Source organism: Strigops habroptila, chromosome 13 (assembly GCF_004027225.2).
Source record: "Strigops habroptila isolate Jane chromosome 13, bStrHab1.2.pri, whole genome shotgun sequence".
Taxonomy (NCBI): domain Eukaryota; kingdom Metazoa; phylum Chordata; class Aves; order Psittaciformes; family Psittacidae; genus Strigops; species Strigops habroptila.
In genome coordinates this window covers 7,296,180-7,312,927 of record NC_044289.2, presented here as the reverse complement: position 1 = coordinate 7,312,927, position 16,748 = coordinate 7,296,180, and the positions used below count along the sequence as shown (strand labels likewise).

The window sequence follows — 16,748 nt, the reverse complement described above, 5'->3', positions numbered from 1 at the left end:
TCCTTAAACAGGTTACATGTACATCAGGTTATCTTCTGCTGCTCTAGCTATAAATCTGCATTGCACTGAATAGTTCTGCTTGTACAATGACAACTACATATATGTATACATATGTATAACTTTTTGCAATTGCCATGCCTGGTGTTGAATGCCTTCTCAGGCAGTTGGTTACTGCCTTTCTTCAGTGCCTATACAGGCTTCTGGTTGTCTAACCTCATTAAAAAAATTATAAAAATTAAAAGTGTCCAACAGGACCAGTTGCATAGTGGTTGATTAACTGAGCTAACCCCTGTACCAGGAACTGTTGAAGTAAGCAAGCCAACATGTTTAGCAATATTTCAATGTCAATACTGATCAATATTTCTGATTTGCCTGAAGTCCACAGTGAGGAACGGAATGCAGGGAGGATGTTGCCTGACACGCAAAAGGTGGAAGGACAAATGTCCCTCTTCCTAAGCTTTGAAGGAACTGATTACGCTTCTTGGTGAGACGCCAGTGCTGAGCATCTAGCAAGACTGCTAGAATATAAACCTATGAAAAACCTTAAATAAGCTGGCCACCAGCATGGTATTAGGAACTGAGGGTGATGATGGAGGCACAGATTAAATAGTCTTTTTTGTGAAAGCTGGACCTCTCTTCTGCACCGTGGCCTTAAAGGTCGTAATGAAAATTTCCCTGAACTTGAATATGAGTCTCTAGTGGAATGTTTTAGCCAGGTGTTCTTAATGGGATTTCGGGTTTCTCAACAGAGGAAATATGCAGTGTTTGATCCTCCCTGAGGACAAAAACAGTATTCCCCCTGACATTAAAGATACATTATGATATTTAGAAAAGCACAGTCATGAAATATTTGTGCAGATTTTTTCAACAGATACAGCATACAGTTATGTATGCTTTAGCAAATCAATTAATAGAATAAAAACAAAGTTTGTAGGAATACATTTGCTTTCTGTTAAAAAAAAAAAAAAAGAAAGATTTGGAAATGCGCTTAAGCAAAAAATCTGAACGAACTTTTAAAATTGCATAATTTTTACCCAAATGAAATTCTGGTGACAAAAAATCATTTTAGAGCAGTCTAAGTGTTTCATTCACAAATATTTATTTCAAAAGTTAAAATGCTCTATGTCAGTGGAAATTCTTCCCCTTTTATTTTTGAACCAATATAATCTTTTAAATAAAGAGTGAATTTAAAATTGAATACAAAAGCTTTTTGATCCAAAACAATTCTCTCATTTCGGGGGAAAAAAAAAAAAAATTCTTCTGATGTGTCTGCTTTTTGCCAATAGTAATTGAATTCAAATGGTGTTTCCTGGTAGGGAATTGTTCCAAGTAAAACTTTGCAACCTGCTGCAGGTGGGAGCATGGTGAAGGCTGATCAGGCCTAGATAGAGAGGATCGGGAGGAGCCACATCGAGTCCTGTTGTTCCAGGAAAATGCTCCGGCACCAGCACTAACCTTCAGCTCATGAAAATTCATCTCATTAGCAGAAGCCTTATCAGCGCTGCCAGGTGAGGCTGCCCAGTGGCTGTTTCTACTACTGCACAGTGGGAATAGCCAGCATAATGAGTTGTTAATACTGCTGGACGGAGCTTCTGAGCTGTTCTGCAGGTATGTGGGATTGATGCCAGAATCAGTTTTGCTCATTTATGCTTAGTTGTGTAGTAGAGCACAGATGCGTCTGTCTTTATTTTAATTTGCTTTGCTAGTTAATTGCATGCCTTCAACTTAAGAGAAATTTAACCTTGCTCTATACTTAGAAGAATTTTTCTTTATTTTAAGCACTATTAATTTTAAAGGCTGCCTTTGTTTGAGAATCCCGTATGTTCACTGTAAATAGACCTTCGTTTGCAAAGGAAGGGATAAAATAAAACCCCGAACATTGATTTTTAGACTGAGTAAAACTCCAGGACAGCTCACAGCATGCCTGATTACATAGCACTGCTCTAAGACGTCTACAGAGGCCCCAACGCTTGGGTCAGTACAGACCTCCATGTGTGGGCAGGCCTTGTCCCCTCCGCGGAGCTTTGGTCACTCTGCCCAGGAGCCATAAGATCTGCCTCCTTTCAGCATTAGGACTATATAGAGCATTTAAATGTCCTCACGATGAGATTAAGGTACACTTTCTTCCCTGTGTCAGCAGTAATTCAGAAATACCCATACTCTCAGCTTGTTTTCATACACGCATTTTGCCCTTTGTGCCAAAATTCCCCAGGGATGACAGACCTGCTTTGTAGGAGTAAATCCAGGCACACTTGTAAGTACAGAGATAAAGCTGTTTTATTTGCTGATCTCCAGTGCTCTGCACTACACTTCTACATCTAGTTTCCTCCCGCAGGATTAAAAGCCATCAGATTACAATACAATGGCTCTAACAGGATGGGATGGTATCATGCATTGTAGAAAAGTATTACGCATATAAGCAGAACATATTTAGGCAATTCACTGGACTGGATGATAGGTCAAGGATGTATTTAGGTTAAGTCAAGTTTGCCATTTCCCTCCCCCCTCTTCTTCCTGCCTTTCTTTTTTTTATCCCCACATCAGATACAAAAAAACCCCAAATCTATAACATCCCCATACCTCATGAGAAATTAACTTTTCTTAGATAATTTCTGATTTTTCTTTTTTTTTTTTTTTTTTTTTTTTTTAAGCAAAGCAGAACAAGGCAGAAAGAAAAAGGGGGAATTGGGGGGGTGTGGGGAGAAGGAAAAGAACCTGTTAAAAATGATGCAACTGGCTTTTTCCCTTCCCCCAAAATGTGAAGATTAAAATAGTGATTGCTTCCATCAAACGCTTTAGATCACAGCTTTCACTAAACACACTATTCAAGCCACATTTCCATTATTCTCATTATCACTTATATAATGGTGACTGATTTTATCATTATTCTTTGTACGCATTCCCCTTAGTGCTCTAGGGTAGGAAAGGGTTTCCCCCTTCCCCCCCCCCCCGTTTCTAACCAGACACAGATAAATAACTTTAGCTCAGTGTGTAAGACTATGTCTTTTCTCAAAGGAGCTTTTTCTGTCTGGACAGCAATATCACAAAAAATATGTTGTTGTGGCATGTGCCAACCAATGAATTCTGTCACTGGGGATCTTCATTTATTTACATTGAGTCATCTAGTTAACATTGCCTTTAGAAGACAAAGAGTTTGAATATTATAAAGAGATCTTACAATATGAAAGGCAATTGTAATGGATTTCTAAGGTAAAACATGTTACCAACTCAGAAACCCTTATAAAAGGAGAACATATATCTGTTTCTCTGCCTCAACCCATATTTCATGTTAATGGTTTGGCTTCCTTGTTGTGATTATGACATACTGCTTCTTGCATTTATCTTCTCTACCCTAAAACCTGCTTGTAAAAATATACCTGCTGCAGATGTGTTCCTTTAAAAACAACAAAACAAGAGTTGATAGCTAATTGTGACATTGTTAGGGCAGTTAAACCTGTCCTGTTTCATTGCATTCATCTTTCTATAAATAGACATCTAAATAATATGGAAGAGGAAATACAGCAGTATGCCATTCACTCCAGAAACATCCTTTGTTTTTAGAAAATGCCTTGTATCAGGAAAAGGATTGCCCAGGACCAAGCACCAGCAGTGGATGTGTTGGCACTCTGGCACTGGTCGTTTCCCAAACCCTGTCTCCATTTTCTCAGTTGTAACACTGAAGTTGCATTATGCCATGACCTAGCCATAATAATTTAATTAACACTCAGAAAATATTCAGATACTATTAGAAAATGACATAACACCAAACAAATACAAAATGTTGCTGAGAAAAAAAAAAAAAAAAAAAAAGAAGTGTTTTCCTTCTTTATGCTTCAAAGTTAGTTTTTCCTTTTATGTAGAGAAAAACTGCTTGTGAAATTTTCAAAGCTACCCCAGAGCCTTTTCCAAAAACACTTCTGTTACCCAGGCTCTTTTGAACGGTTTCTTTTTTGGCTCCGCAGTCATCTGGTATATGTAGCCTAAACTCTTCATAACAAATAGAATTCAACAGAGGAGCTTTTGACACTGGATGAATCTAGGTGACCAGGGTATTCCTGGCTCTACTAAAAACATTTACATCATGAGAGGGGGACAAATAGTGGGGTTTGTTTGTTAGATTTATAATAAAAAATCGATAAAACAAAACATGGATAAAAAGTTAAAAATACTGATACCCTTTGTAAAGAAATCACTGATAATAGCAGTATATATTTTATTCTCAGAAAGTAACTTTTTTCTTTTTACCACACGTAGCCAGAAAGTTTTCTTGCACAATCAATCTTTGTAAGCTACAAAGTTGACTGCAAAGTGGCTATATGTTGAAGGATGTGGGTATAGATCCTCAGCGTGTTCTGTAGCAGGGATACACACAGAGTGGGAAATTCTGCCCCACCAAAATCAATAAGACTAGCACCATCAAATTCAACAGGATCAGAAATTCGGTTCTAACCTTTACAGTGCAGCTCAATGGAGGTTTAAGTCCTTTTAAAAAAAAATCAAGCTTCTAATCTTAAATACCCTTTGAAATTTGAAGTGTCTCCTGAGCTGTTGCTTCTGAACAAGAAAACTACTGTAGCAGTAACACAGGAAGACAGAAGGAAAAGTAATGAGGAAAAAGAGAGAAGAAAAATCAGTTTCCAGACCCAGCTCTATCTAGGCTGGCTTAGCTTATCTCTTCTGGGAGAAGCTCCTACTGGCATACCTGAAGTGTGGAACAATACAATGAAAGCTCAAGATCTGGAAAGTAAGTAGCTCAAATTGTAGTCTAAAAGCCATTCTTATTTAAATGTTTAAACATGAGCTAAGAGAACTGCCCATCTCCAGAGACCATCTCTGAGCAGAGTCAATGCTCAGCCTTGTGTGAAGATAACACAAGCTGCTCTACTGTGACTTCTCCAAAATTTATTTTTCCTTTAAATAGCAAAGTAATTAGTTAGTAAATCTGATTTTTGAGGCTGAGGAGAAAAATGTAGGAGATTTCCATCAAAACATATCTCCTTAATTGAATAACTTGCTAGACTCTCTAGTTAAAGTTTAAATAACTGTTAATGACACTGAAGCAATCAGAAATGTTTTGCCAAGGGGAAATCAAGAGTGTATGAAGATAGTTCAGTATTATTGCTGAATGCTAAAGGCAGCTTCTGAAGATCATGTTTACAAACTAAAGAAGTTAGGTACATCTTATCACTCTCAAAAGTATACTGACACCTTTAATGCCATTTTTCTTCTATCTGTGTAGGAACAATGTTTCCTTTACATTACATAAATATCAATGCGTGAGCTTTCAGATTTTACCAATTTTATACAAAATACTAATGGTTCCTTCTGAAATAAACTCTTATGGCAAATAACCTTTTTATAATATCATGCATACTATGTGCTGTGATCTCCAGGGGGTTTAGATATACGTACATATATATACACTTTTGGGGGGTATAGTGGTAACACAGTTTGATTAGTCGGAAAACTTAAGTATTTTTCAGCAATATAAATCAAACATAAATCATTCACGTTCTTGCCCTGTCTTTCCACTTCCTCCCAAACCGCAGTGTTCTGTACAGCAACAATGTTGTGTCTAGCAAACAACCTCCTCATCTGATTTATCTCATAGGGGTGCAAATGTAGCCACCTATTGTCCTGAAATTCCCCAAAAATTCCTGTATGTTTGGTCCAGAAAAATAAGGAATTCAGGCAGATTTTTGTGCCACTGATTCCCTGACATTTTTATCAGGAGCATCAACCAGCTGTGCATTACACTTTAAATCAGTGAAAAATTCATTTACAGTGGTTAGAGCAACACAATACACTGCACTTGGCTAACAAGTGAAGAAAGCGGAAACATTACCTGAAACAGTATATCCAAGCCTAAACTGACTTTTAGAGAAGGTCCCAGATTGCTGGGCATTCCTTCCATCCACAAACATTCTCAAGTATGTAGTATTTTTTAATTTAGAACTCTATCCTTCATGATATGCAAGGCAAAAATATCCATCCAATTCAGTGTATAATGTATTGGGCATGAGGGAAGAAGATTTCATTAGCAGTTCATGTGAAAGTCATTTTATTTTATATTCAATTTGATGGCACCAGAGTTCGATGCTGATGCCAAAATCTAAAGCACAGGACTCATCCAATATCCTTTGGAATCAATGCGATTCTTAACACTAAGTTCAGTGAAGCCAGGATTTCTGCCTAATTTTTTTTTTTTTAATAAAATGCATAGGTTATTATTATTTATACATTCTGATTACCTCTAGGATTCTGCCAGCCTAAACGATGGCAGTTTTCCTGCCTCCCAGGACAGTTTCTCTGAATCCCAAAAGCTTATACTTTGCATATAGTAATTATATCCAATAAAAAAATAGCATGAAGTGACTTCCAAAATCCAAAGGTCAAAAATTCAGCTAACATATATTAATCTTTATTATATAACAATGATAGAATAAATAAGTTTATGGATTCATATGACTCGTACAAAAAGCCAAAAAGATACTGCCCCAAGTTAGGTACCAGCTATTTGGATTTAATATTTGTTAAACGTATGATCTAAAATTATGTACAGCTGTGAAGTTAAGGCAAAACCAGATGATACCTTTAACACAACAGTTTTGAAAAATAGACATAATTACAAACAAAGGGATCTCATCTCCAGCTAATAAAGTGGTTGTGTCTAAGGAAGGAATCCCTTAGGTTTTTAATAAAGCAGTTATTATCAATCATGTTGATTAAAATTGAATAACAAGTGTAAGAGTTCCTGCAGGGCAAAGCTGTTTTGCAAAGTTGTGCCTGAATGACCACCTCTGATGCTGGTAAGAATATTTTTCTTTATGGTTATAATCTGCTCTTCTCTTTAGGAAACATGGAAAAGAGGAATACCTTTTTACAACTAAAATACAACTATAACCTCTTAGCTTTCTGTAGGCTAGACTTGATTGTGACTGGTGACAGAGCATAAATATGGTTGGTGAATCATCCAACACACTACACGCAGAGGAGAATTAAAGTCAACCACTTAGGAATAATGATTACCTTTCTCAAGACAATGGGATAGATCATGTCAGTTAAGTCCCAATGACAAAAACATGTAGGACCAATATATCAATATACAGTTCTTTGGCAGCAACACACTAACTCTTGATTGAAGTCTGAACTCAAACTCTCCTAAATATAGACCTGGTTGCCAGTCTTTTCATAATTAAAGAAAATCCACTTCTCCCATGAATCCAATAAGTCCAGTAAATGAAATCAGAACAAATTTTGCAGGCAGCTTTAGACTGTAACATTAAGCATAGATATTTATTGTCTGCTTTAGTCCCAATCCAAATATATTGTATTTAAACACATAAAATTCTGTGAAACTTCTGAGTAGTTCAGATGGGGCCAAAATCCATAAAGAGAATCCATATTCACCCATGAAAAAAACAATAAAGAAACATCAATCCCATGATGATAAAATGCTCTTCATGTAACGGGGGCAATGATGAGTCCACATCTGGATGAATATCACAGGAAAATTGACTTTACAGGGGAAAGACCAGAAAGCCAGAAAACGTAGAATACTGCCATCCACCGACCAGATTACCTTTCTCCAATTTGAGGTAAACCTTATCCTCCTTGTCCAGATAGAGCAGGACTCCATTTGTGGCAGCTTCACGTGTGACATCCTTGTCCCCAGCGAAAGCAGAAATGACTGGCTTTCCATTTAGCATCAAATTAACCTACAAGAGAGAAAAAAACATTGAAAAGCTCTAATTAACAGAAAAACTCCAAGAACTACCACTGAACATTAACTACAAAGTAAGAGGTCTGCTAAGGTCCCAATCTTCACTGCTTTTTTTTTTTGTTTTGAACTAATAATTATGTTATTAGTATTTGGAGCATAAAAGCACATTCATGCTTCATGGGCTTGACCTGCAGCTGAGTGAAGTTGGTGGGACACTGTCCACCAACCGCTGTGGACCCGGCTTAGTCAGCGTGCAACATGAGATTGCTTTCATCTGTTCCTTGGGGCATTAACTGTTGTAACTCCCTGGTAATATGGAACTGTGAGCTGTTACCTCAGTTTGTTTCACTTTGCCTCATGGGTTATTTAGATATTCACTAGCAAAGATATTTTCAAGAAACTCAAGGCACCCAGAAACGCAAGGTAGGCACCTAATGAGATGTCAAAGGTGCTGCAGCAGTCTGCAAGCTTACACTTCATTGAGAGCAAAATATATGTCCCTTCCATTACTGACAGTAGCTTAAAGTCTAGAACAGACCTTTAGCTTTAAGAACCACCACACTGTGTTTTGGTGCTGAATCCATTTTCCTACAAAGCACTTTTGAAAGTCAGCTCTGAATGCTCTGAACCTCTGCTCTGAACGCAGCATCACACAGACACTCTGTAAATAAAGATGGGCAGGGGCTGGGGGAATGGGCAGATCCAGGCTTTTTTCATTTCCCCAGTGACAAACTATTAGCTTTCTTCTGCTTTTCTTTTTAAGCAGCTATAATGCAGTCACAGAGGGGTGCATTATGAAATGCTTATTCATATGGAGTATGCTGGCCTTGCATATGCTCCCATTAATTTTAATGGGAGCCACCACAGAATAAATTAGTGCTCAGCATAAGTCAGGGCAGCAGAATCTGGCCCTGATTTGGGATTTGCCTATCTGGGAAATCTACTTAATCAGATGTCCCCAGGGAACCAATTTCAGTTTAATGATATTTAATGGCACTAACAGATGTTCCAGGGGCATAGTAATATCACTTATGTAGAAAGCCTTCAGGTGATTTAGTGGTGGTTAAGTCTGCATGTGGCTGGGCCTCAAGCTGGCTAGCTCCACTGCAGTGGCTTTTGGTCCTTCCCCTAGGTATTACACATGAAAGAAAAGGGCATCAAGAGTTTATTCATTGCTGGGTTTTGTTTTATCATATTCCTTCTGTACCACCTCTTTAGGTCAGGTTCCCCTGCAGATCATCTTATAGCTGTTTTAATCACAGCAGAACACCACATTACAGGCTTGCACCAGGTAGTCTCACATTAACTATACCAAATTTGGAGCCAAACCAAACTCATCTATCCCTTTAGGAACTCTTCATATATGAAAGATTTCAGGCCATGTCACAGGTTGTAACATTCCCTGTTATGAGCCTCAAGCTCCCAGGTTTGAGTGCCTGGCGTATGAAACACCAAAGTCTGCACTGGACTTCCAGAATCCAAGGTTTGACATCTTTCTTGGCAATATGTATTTTAAACCTAATGCAGCTGGCTGACACACAGTTATTCCAGGTTGTTTCAACGTCCAGCATTTAAGAGAGTGAAAGGAACAAAGTTTGAGCATATTAAATAGCTTATAAGCCCATTATAGAGATTTTCATGAGGTCAATATTACATGTAAGACTTTTGTCATTGACCTGAATGGATCCATGATTTCACATTGTAAACTGAAGGCGAATTTCACCAGGGATGTAACCGTGCCTCGCACCAGCTTGCTCAGCCATCACTACCATTTAGACTTTTCCCAGCAACCCAAAGCCAGAGCTGCCACAAAGAAATGGCTGATCACTCATCCTGCAGATATCCATTTCATCCAACCTCATACTGAAAACCGCATTTGAGGACAAGACAGATCAGGGGAAAAGCATGGGAGACTACTGTGGATCCGGTGGTCTCATGGGTGGAAACAAGGGAAGCCACAGATGTTATTCCAGATCTAGAAAGCCAGTGTGTATGTCACAGAAATTGCATGACCTGGCATGAAGATTGAGTAATGCACTTTCAGGAATTTACTGCTAGTTCAGCAAGGGATGTTCAGGAACTTAGAGGCTTTTCCTCTAAGCTAGTGCATGCTTGTATTTGATTGCACAGTTCAGCTGCTGTTAAGCTACAGAAAAAAGTGTAGAATCACTCCTTTTTAAAAAAATATATGACGTGTCTTTTCTGTATTATATGGTGAAAAAAAGGTTTAAAGTGCTATAAAGGTTCCCTAGAAGACATCCCTGAAGAAGTATAACATTTTGATGTAGTTACAGAACAAGCAGACCACCTTAGCTAACCTTGGTCCACATCAGACTGCTGTTACAGACAGACACCCAACATCAGGAGCTGTCAGCCAGGTCACAATTTGTTACAGACATAGCCAAATCTGGTACGTATCCTCGGAACTCCTGTGCTCAAGACATTGAGTTTAACCTGTAGCAAAATTTGACTCTTCATTAGTATTTATGCAATTAAGAGCTCCATTTTACTCTTGGATGATTCAATCGATTTAATACTTTATGTCACTCAGATACTCAGTGATACTCAGTTGAAGTTGCTGTAGAGGTGAAGCTGTGGCTATTTACTTGAGGCAATTCACTTATATACTGCCTTATAACAGCTGTTTAAATGTATTCACAATTTAAATGTATTCACTCTATTGCTAGGAACTCTACACCACAGCACAGGTTGCTTTAAATTAAGCTATTTTGCCTAGAAAGTGTCTTAAATACTCCTGTGTTCAGTCAAGATCCTATTCTACGTCAACAATTTAAGTAAAAGTTTTTATAAGCATAATCAACGTACCTGAATTGTTTGACTCTGATAGACTTTAATTACGTGAAAACTGAAACTGTAAATTCCTTTTCTTGGTGCTACAAAGACAGACTCCAACGTGAAAAAATTGCCCACATTTACTAGGATCTACAAACGGAAAAATATAGTATGGGAATTAGTACAGGCATTCAGTGCTAAGTAAAAAATACAGACTATTAACTTTAGAAACCATTCACCCATGGAATTTTTTTATCTATATCTGTGCTAGTTTATTCATTCTCTTAATTAAGTTGGTATAATACTCATAAAATGGATATTTAATTATATTGATAGTACAACTTTACTATAAATAAACTAGGGCAAAAATAGTTCTTTGCTACTATATCATAACTTCAAGAATTTTCTTCTATACATGTTTAGAGGAGATTAAGCAAAGGCATTTTTGTTTATCATTCCCCCAAAACAACACCAACACCCTAACTCAGGGAGTGGCATGCTGCTTTTGGCTAAGAAGCAACAGTCAAGTCAGCATTGTCTTCCTGAAAGTATCAAGCAGAGAGGAAGGATGTACATGAAGGATACAATTCATTCACCAGTTTATAGGCAGACTGAGTTACTGCAATCCCTGGCACATCTGAGCCATGACTGGCTGTGAGCCTTTGCTGCTTTGTCTGGGTTTGTAAGCACTAGTAACAATTTGGGGTTGATTAAACAGAGACAAGTAACAGGGGGGGAACATATTAAAAGAGTACATCGTCCATATGCTAAATATCTTCTTTAATGACTAGTTTTTTCTCTCTTTCCACATAGTTACACTTCATTTTTTTAATTGTTATTTTCAGGCGGCTTTATGCCAGACACAACCCTGGAAAGCCACTAGGAATGTCTGTGAAGTTAAGGTAATTTACATTGCTAGCATTAAGCTGTGTGACATATCTGGCTTCAGTTGTCATGACAATTTACTGTCCATTACAATGTGGTATGGGAAGAAAAATAACCATCAGTCTCAATTACTTTGGACTCGCCCTCAGACGGGAGCTGGTGTATAAAATGTGTGCTGGCATCCCTACGTTACTATTAGTGGCTCAGATGAGAGAAGCTGTAGGTTGAACCTGATCGTTATGGAAAAGTTAAATGATTTTTATTTAATTTTCGTTCTTCTTTCCCCCCTCAAAGGCTGCACAGGCCGTCTAAAAATCTACATCGGCTTCTCTCACCTGAGAAAACCCCTTCCCCATCCCTCCCAGGGCCACGTCCCCGCCTGGCATCCGGCGAGGTCTGCCCCTCGGGTGCCCGCACGGCCCCGGCCGCTGCCCCGCTGAGCTCGGGACCCGCTTCGTCGCGGCCCCCACGGCGGAGCGGGCGGCGCACGGACCCGCGGCCCCGACGGCGGCTGCCCCGCACGGACGGCCCCCCACCGACCCCGCTCCGCCCCATCCCCGGGGGACAAGTGGGAAGCTACCGCGGGGCCCTGCGCGGTGTGGCTACCCCGGCCCCACCGAACCTCCAGCTGCGGGGTGCGATGGCTCGGCGGGGACTCTCCGCTGGCAGCCGCCCCCCGGCACCCTAAGCTTTTACCGTAATTAATGGTCGAAGTGGGGGAGCGGGGGGGGACCCCGCGTGGCGAGGCACCTGTTGGTGGGGCACGGGCAGCCCGGCCCCGCGGGGATCCCCCCCACCCCGGCCCCGCCGCGTACCTGGTCGAAGTAGATGATGCGCGTCTTGTTGCTCATCTCGGAGGGCTCGTGGTTGGTGCTCCTCACGGCCGAGAAGGCGACCTTGGAGTTGGCCGCCCGCACGGAGATACCCAGCGGGGAAGAGGACGAGCCCTTGGCGTCGGTGGCCGGGTTGGAGTCGCAGACCACCAGGCACTTGCCCTCCAGGACGATGGGTTCCGTGTCGTTCTGCGCCCACACCGCGGGGCCGCCCAGCGCCAGGGCCAGCAGCACGGCGGGCAGCAGCCGCCAGCCCATGGTCGGCACCCGCGGCCGCCGCTCCGCGCTCCGCGCCGGCCACCGCGCCGCGCAGCACCGGGAGGCAGCGCCCGCAGCAGCGGCAGCCGCTCCGCTCCCCCCGCGCACGCACCCGCGCACAGACACACACACGCACCCGCGCACACACCCGCACCTCCCGGCAGCGCCGCGCTCAAAGTCTTCTTTCCTCCGGCTTCTTCCCTCTGCCTCGGTTTTTCTCTCCTTCTTCTCTTCTCGTCCTCCCTCCCCGCCACCACTTTGTGCGGTTTTTTTATTTTTTATGTCTGTCTTTACCTGGGTCCTTTCCCGAGCGCTTTAAAACACGCCACAAAAAGCTGCCGAACAAATTAAACACTTCCCGGTGCCCTCTTTGCTCCCCCCTCTCCACATCCAAAAAAGAGAGTGAAAAGGGGGGGTAGGGTGAGGGAAAAAAAGCCCTTAGGTGAATTATTGATCAGAGAGAGAAGAGAGGTCATGAAGAAATAAACCCATTTGGCGTTGCCATGATTGCTGCTGCTGGCTCACTCTCCCCTTTGAGCCGGAGATCCAGGCTGTTCTGTGAGGTGAAGTGGAGAAGTGGTAGCTTACCCCAGCGCTGCCAGATCCTGTGTCTGATATCACTGCTGGGTGTTGCAGGCTCCAATTCCCTCTCTGTCTTTACCCCCCCCCTCGGTTACAACCCCCCTCATTCAAAGAGTTATGTCATAGCAAACCTGCCCAACTCACACCTAGCCAGGCAAACACAACACTTCATCACTAGAGACCCTCCTCTTGGGTTGCCCCCTGCGCAGACACACGCATGTCTTCCCAGGCAACTTTTCAAGCAGCTACAAAGCAACAAAACATCGCACATCCCCTGTTTTCAAAAGGAGGAGGGGGAAAGAGCTGCAGCCTGGTCGAAAAGGAAGCATCTAAACCTGGAGGTGTCTCCCAGGACACAGACTTCCTGGGTATGTGTTTGTGGCTTGCATTTGGGCATGACACCCTGACCCTGAGCACACCGACACTGATTCCTTCTCAAAGCTAGTCACAATGAGATCACTGATAGGACTTTGCTGGCTGCTTTTTGAGGATTAATGTTGCCAGGTAATCCTAATGGCAGCTTCTGGTAAGGTTTTGATTAGACACCACGAAAAAGTATTAGTTTCTTTTTTCTGATGCATGCAGGAAGGATTGGAAGACTGAGCAGGTACCTTAGCTTAATACTCACACATATTTGAAGACTATTAAAAATGTGACTGGTTTGGTGCTGCTGCTGGCTTCTAGAGATCTTTCCCCCACCACCTGCTCCCATTTGAAATAGTTTAATGGTGAAACCTAAACCCTCTTGAAGAGCTGGCAGAAATGACATAATGCTGCCAGAAGCAGAATTGGCTAAACAGATTTCCATCCAAGCCAACAGCAAAGCACCATAGTTTGTCAGAAATTGAGCATATGATCTTTAGATACACACCTTTCCAAACAGCAGATTATTTTTGTGCCCATAAGAGCTTTGCAACAAATACGTCCCGTGTGAACGATTAACCACTAGCAGCCTTCATTCCCTTCTTGCCCAGAGGCATCTCCATCTGTGTACAGCTTTTTTACCTTTCAAACCCAGCTGGGAAAGGGGCTGAGCTGTTCTGGAGCTCGGAATGCCAGCACATGTTGCTGCTTCCCATTCTGTAGAGGAAGAGGCTTGGGATACAGTCAGCTCACACTCAGCTCTATGTGCTAACAAATGCTCACCATAAATCTGGACACCAAGAGACAGGAGAAATTAAAGAAGCAACAGGAAACTTAAGAAATAAAAAGCACTGATACCCACTCTCTACTGAACTCCAAGGCTTTCTGCAGGCACATGTGAGCTGGGGACTGGTTTTCAGTTGATGTGGAGGATTGAGGGTGAAGCATTAAGTCTGCAGAACTCAACAAAGTCTTTGAGAAGCCATAAAGCAGCCCAAAGTCCTCTTAGCTACCAATAAACACAATACTCTAACATCCCAAAAGCCACACTCAAATTTTGAGGAATCCCATTGGTCAGATAAGAGGTAAAAAGAAATTTTACTGTTTTCTAGGAATGTGTCTATTCTCTTATTCAGTGACATCAGCAAAAAGGAATGGAAGAGTAAGCTGAGAAGCACCACTTACAGTAAGGAAAGGAAACAAGAAATAAAGCAAATACTTGCAGCACAACTTTGTCCCTGTTGTAAAAACTGGATCTGCCGATTAAAAGATTTGTGCCAACGTATCAGAGCACCTGCCTGGAGAATCACAAAAGAGGAAAAGATTTTGTGGCACAATATTTTGTAAATAAATACAAATGTATAAATAATTCCACACTATTGCAACATCTCATCCTTAAAAACTCTTCTGTACCTCATGCTGCTGAGCAGCCTTTTAGCACCGCACAAATAACAGCAACTATATTTATAGCATGGACATAAATTTAGATTAAAATTTGAAACCGCTGAGAATTTTGAAAAATCAGAAAGATCTGTCAGAGATTAAAAACTTTACAATAATTTCGGACAAGTTGCTTGAATTTCGTTTTGTTGTGGACAATGACATCAGCTATCTCAATAGTGGGGAAAAAAATGGAAAAATCAAGAAAATAGCCAAAACTCAGATGAAGAAACTGAGAAAAAGGGAAAGTAACATCATAACCCCACCTGATTAGCAAGGCAAGGTATGAGCTGAATCAGATCTTTCAGCAGTTGACTTTCCTATTTCCTTGTCTGCAAGTGCAGACACCTGCTAAGCCTGGCCTGGCAGAAAGCATTTTCCTGTTCCACTTCTCTCACTTGAATATCAAAGGGCCTGTTTTGCAGAGAGCAGATGCACAAGTGCAGGCAAAGTCAAGATGAGAATCACTTCTCACTTCTGTCCTTTCCTCCCAGAGCTGTGCATACATTTCTATGCATGCAGGTTACCTGAGCAGTGTGAACACATTAGTAAGTAAGTATGCAACTAACTAATTGCAGCCATTTGTGGACACAGCTGCCTCATTTCAGAGCTCAGTTGCGATAAAGTTAAATGAAAGTTAGGAGCAAATTTGCACACACATTTTGCATGTAGTCATAAAACTTCTTTTGAGAGCACAGTCTGCAAAAGTGATGTGCTCCTCATCACATGCATCCTATTCTGGAAAAATCGGATAATATAACAAAAAACTCTTAGAACTACCTGCCAGTCTGCACAGATAACACAAGATGTACCTTAATGATTAACACCATACTTACCACCTTCGAAAGGAGACTGAAGCAGACTGTCCGGCAGTGGATTACACTGCAATTTCCAAAACTGTTTTGGCAGATGGCATTCAATTTTGACATCAGTGATATTCTAATCTGAAGGAAGTCCAATTAAACGAAGCTCCTAATAAAGATGACATGAAGAAGGGAGCAGATTCTGCCCCTCTATTTTGCCCACGTCTATGCTGGGCACATCTCATTTGAGAGGCTTTTTGAATTGTGGTGTTGGAGAGGTTCCCCCCATACACACACTAGGACTCCTATTCCTGTGTTGGTGTCTTTGACTTGGGACATTTTTTCTTATTTACAAAAGGGTATGGACAAACCCTTTTCATCATATCCTTTTCAATGTCTAAAACACATTCTAGTGTACTACCGACTCTGATGTGTTTCTTGATGGCAGCTCAGTAAAATTAGCAGCTTTTATGGATTTGAAGGAACAGGACTGAGCAGAGGCTGTACAGCAGTGCTGGCCCTTGTCTGCGGCAGCTGGTGCACACCAGAGCTCTCTCCCTCATGGAAACCAGCAGCAGCAAAATCAGAAGTTTTACTCCATGCTCAGGACTGGAAGGCGCTGTGTTTCACTAAAGTATTCTTTTCCCCAAAGGGTAACCAGTGTTGAGATTTCAGATTACATTTATTAACAGCATGAATTCAAGAGATAAATAAGACTATCACAACTTTTCCTTAGCAATAAGCCATTTGCAGGATGGAGAGAAGGCAGCAGAATAACAGGACAAGCAAAATTTGACACAGTGATCATGATTTAACAGCCAAGTCCTACTAGCGCAGAGGAAATCCTAACAGATTTTCTCTGCTCCAGGAGAAGGAAAGCACAATGGAGACCGTCAGGGAGAGTGTATTTTGGGGAGGACAGAGCTGAACTGAAAAAAAGGAAACTGAGTTCTTCCTGGAAATAATATAAGCTATAATAAAGTTAGCGTTTTCAGACATTCAAAAGTAGTGCATCACATTCAACGATGTGATGCTTTACAGAAAGAATCACAGCCTGGTTTGGGTTGG

At 41.2% G+C, this 16,748-nt stretch overlaps 1 protein-coding gene across 1 annotated transcript; it reads right to left on the bottom strand.

The window, feature by feature from the left end:
• Positions 1 to 6,401: 6,401 nt before the first annotated feature.
• On the bottom strand, positions 6,402 to 13,091 carry CBLN4 (cerebellin 4 precursor). The gene is made up of 3 exons (XM_030503444.1): positions 12,217 to 13,091; positions 10,550 to 10,666; positions 6,402 to 7,718 (listed from the first exon to the last, which is right to left on the bottom strand). Exons 1-3 carry the CDS (start codon positions 12,490 to 12,492, stop codon positions 7,521 to 7,523), a joined length of 591 nt encoding a protein of 196 aa, XP_030359304.1. The 5' UTR covers positions 12,493 to 13,091; the 3' UTR covers positions 6,402 to 7,520.
• Positions 13,092 to 16,748: the final 3,657 nt, after the last annotated feature.

Bases quoted from the DNA above. Each gene is read 5' to 3' on its own strand.
- CBLN4 (XM_030503444.1), bottom strand. From the start codon at position 12,492: ATGGGCTGGCGGCTGCTGCCCGCCGTGCTGCTGGCCCTGGCGCTGGGC. The intron at 10,667-12,216 runs GTACGCGGCGGG...TTCCGTTTGTAG, and splicing joins GCATCATCTACTTCGACCAG to ATCCTAGTAAATGTGGGCAA. The intron at 7,719-10,549 runs GTACGTTGATTA...TCTCTCTTGTAG, and splicing joins ATCAGAGTCAAACAATTCAG to GTTAATTTGATGCTAAATGG.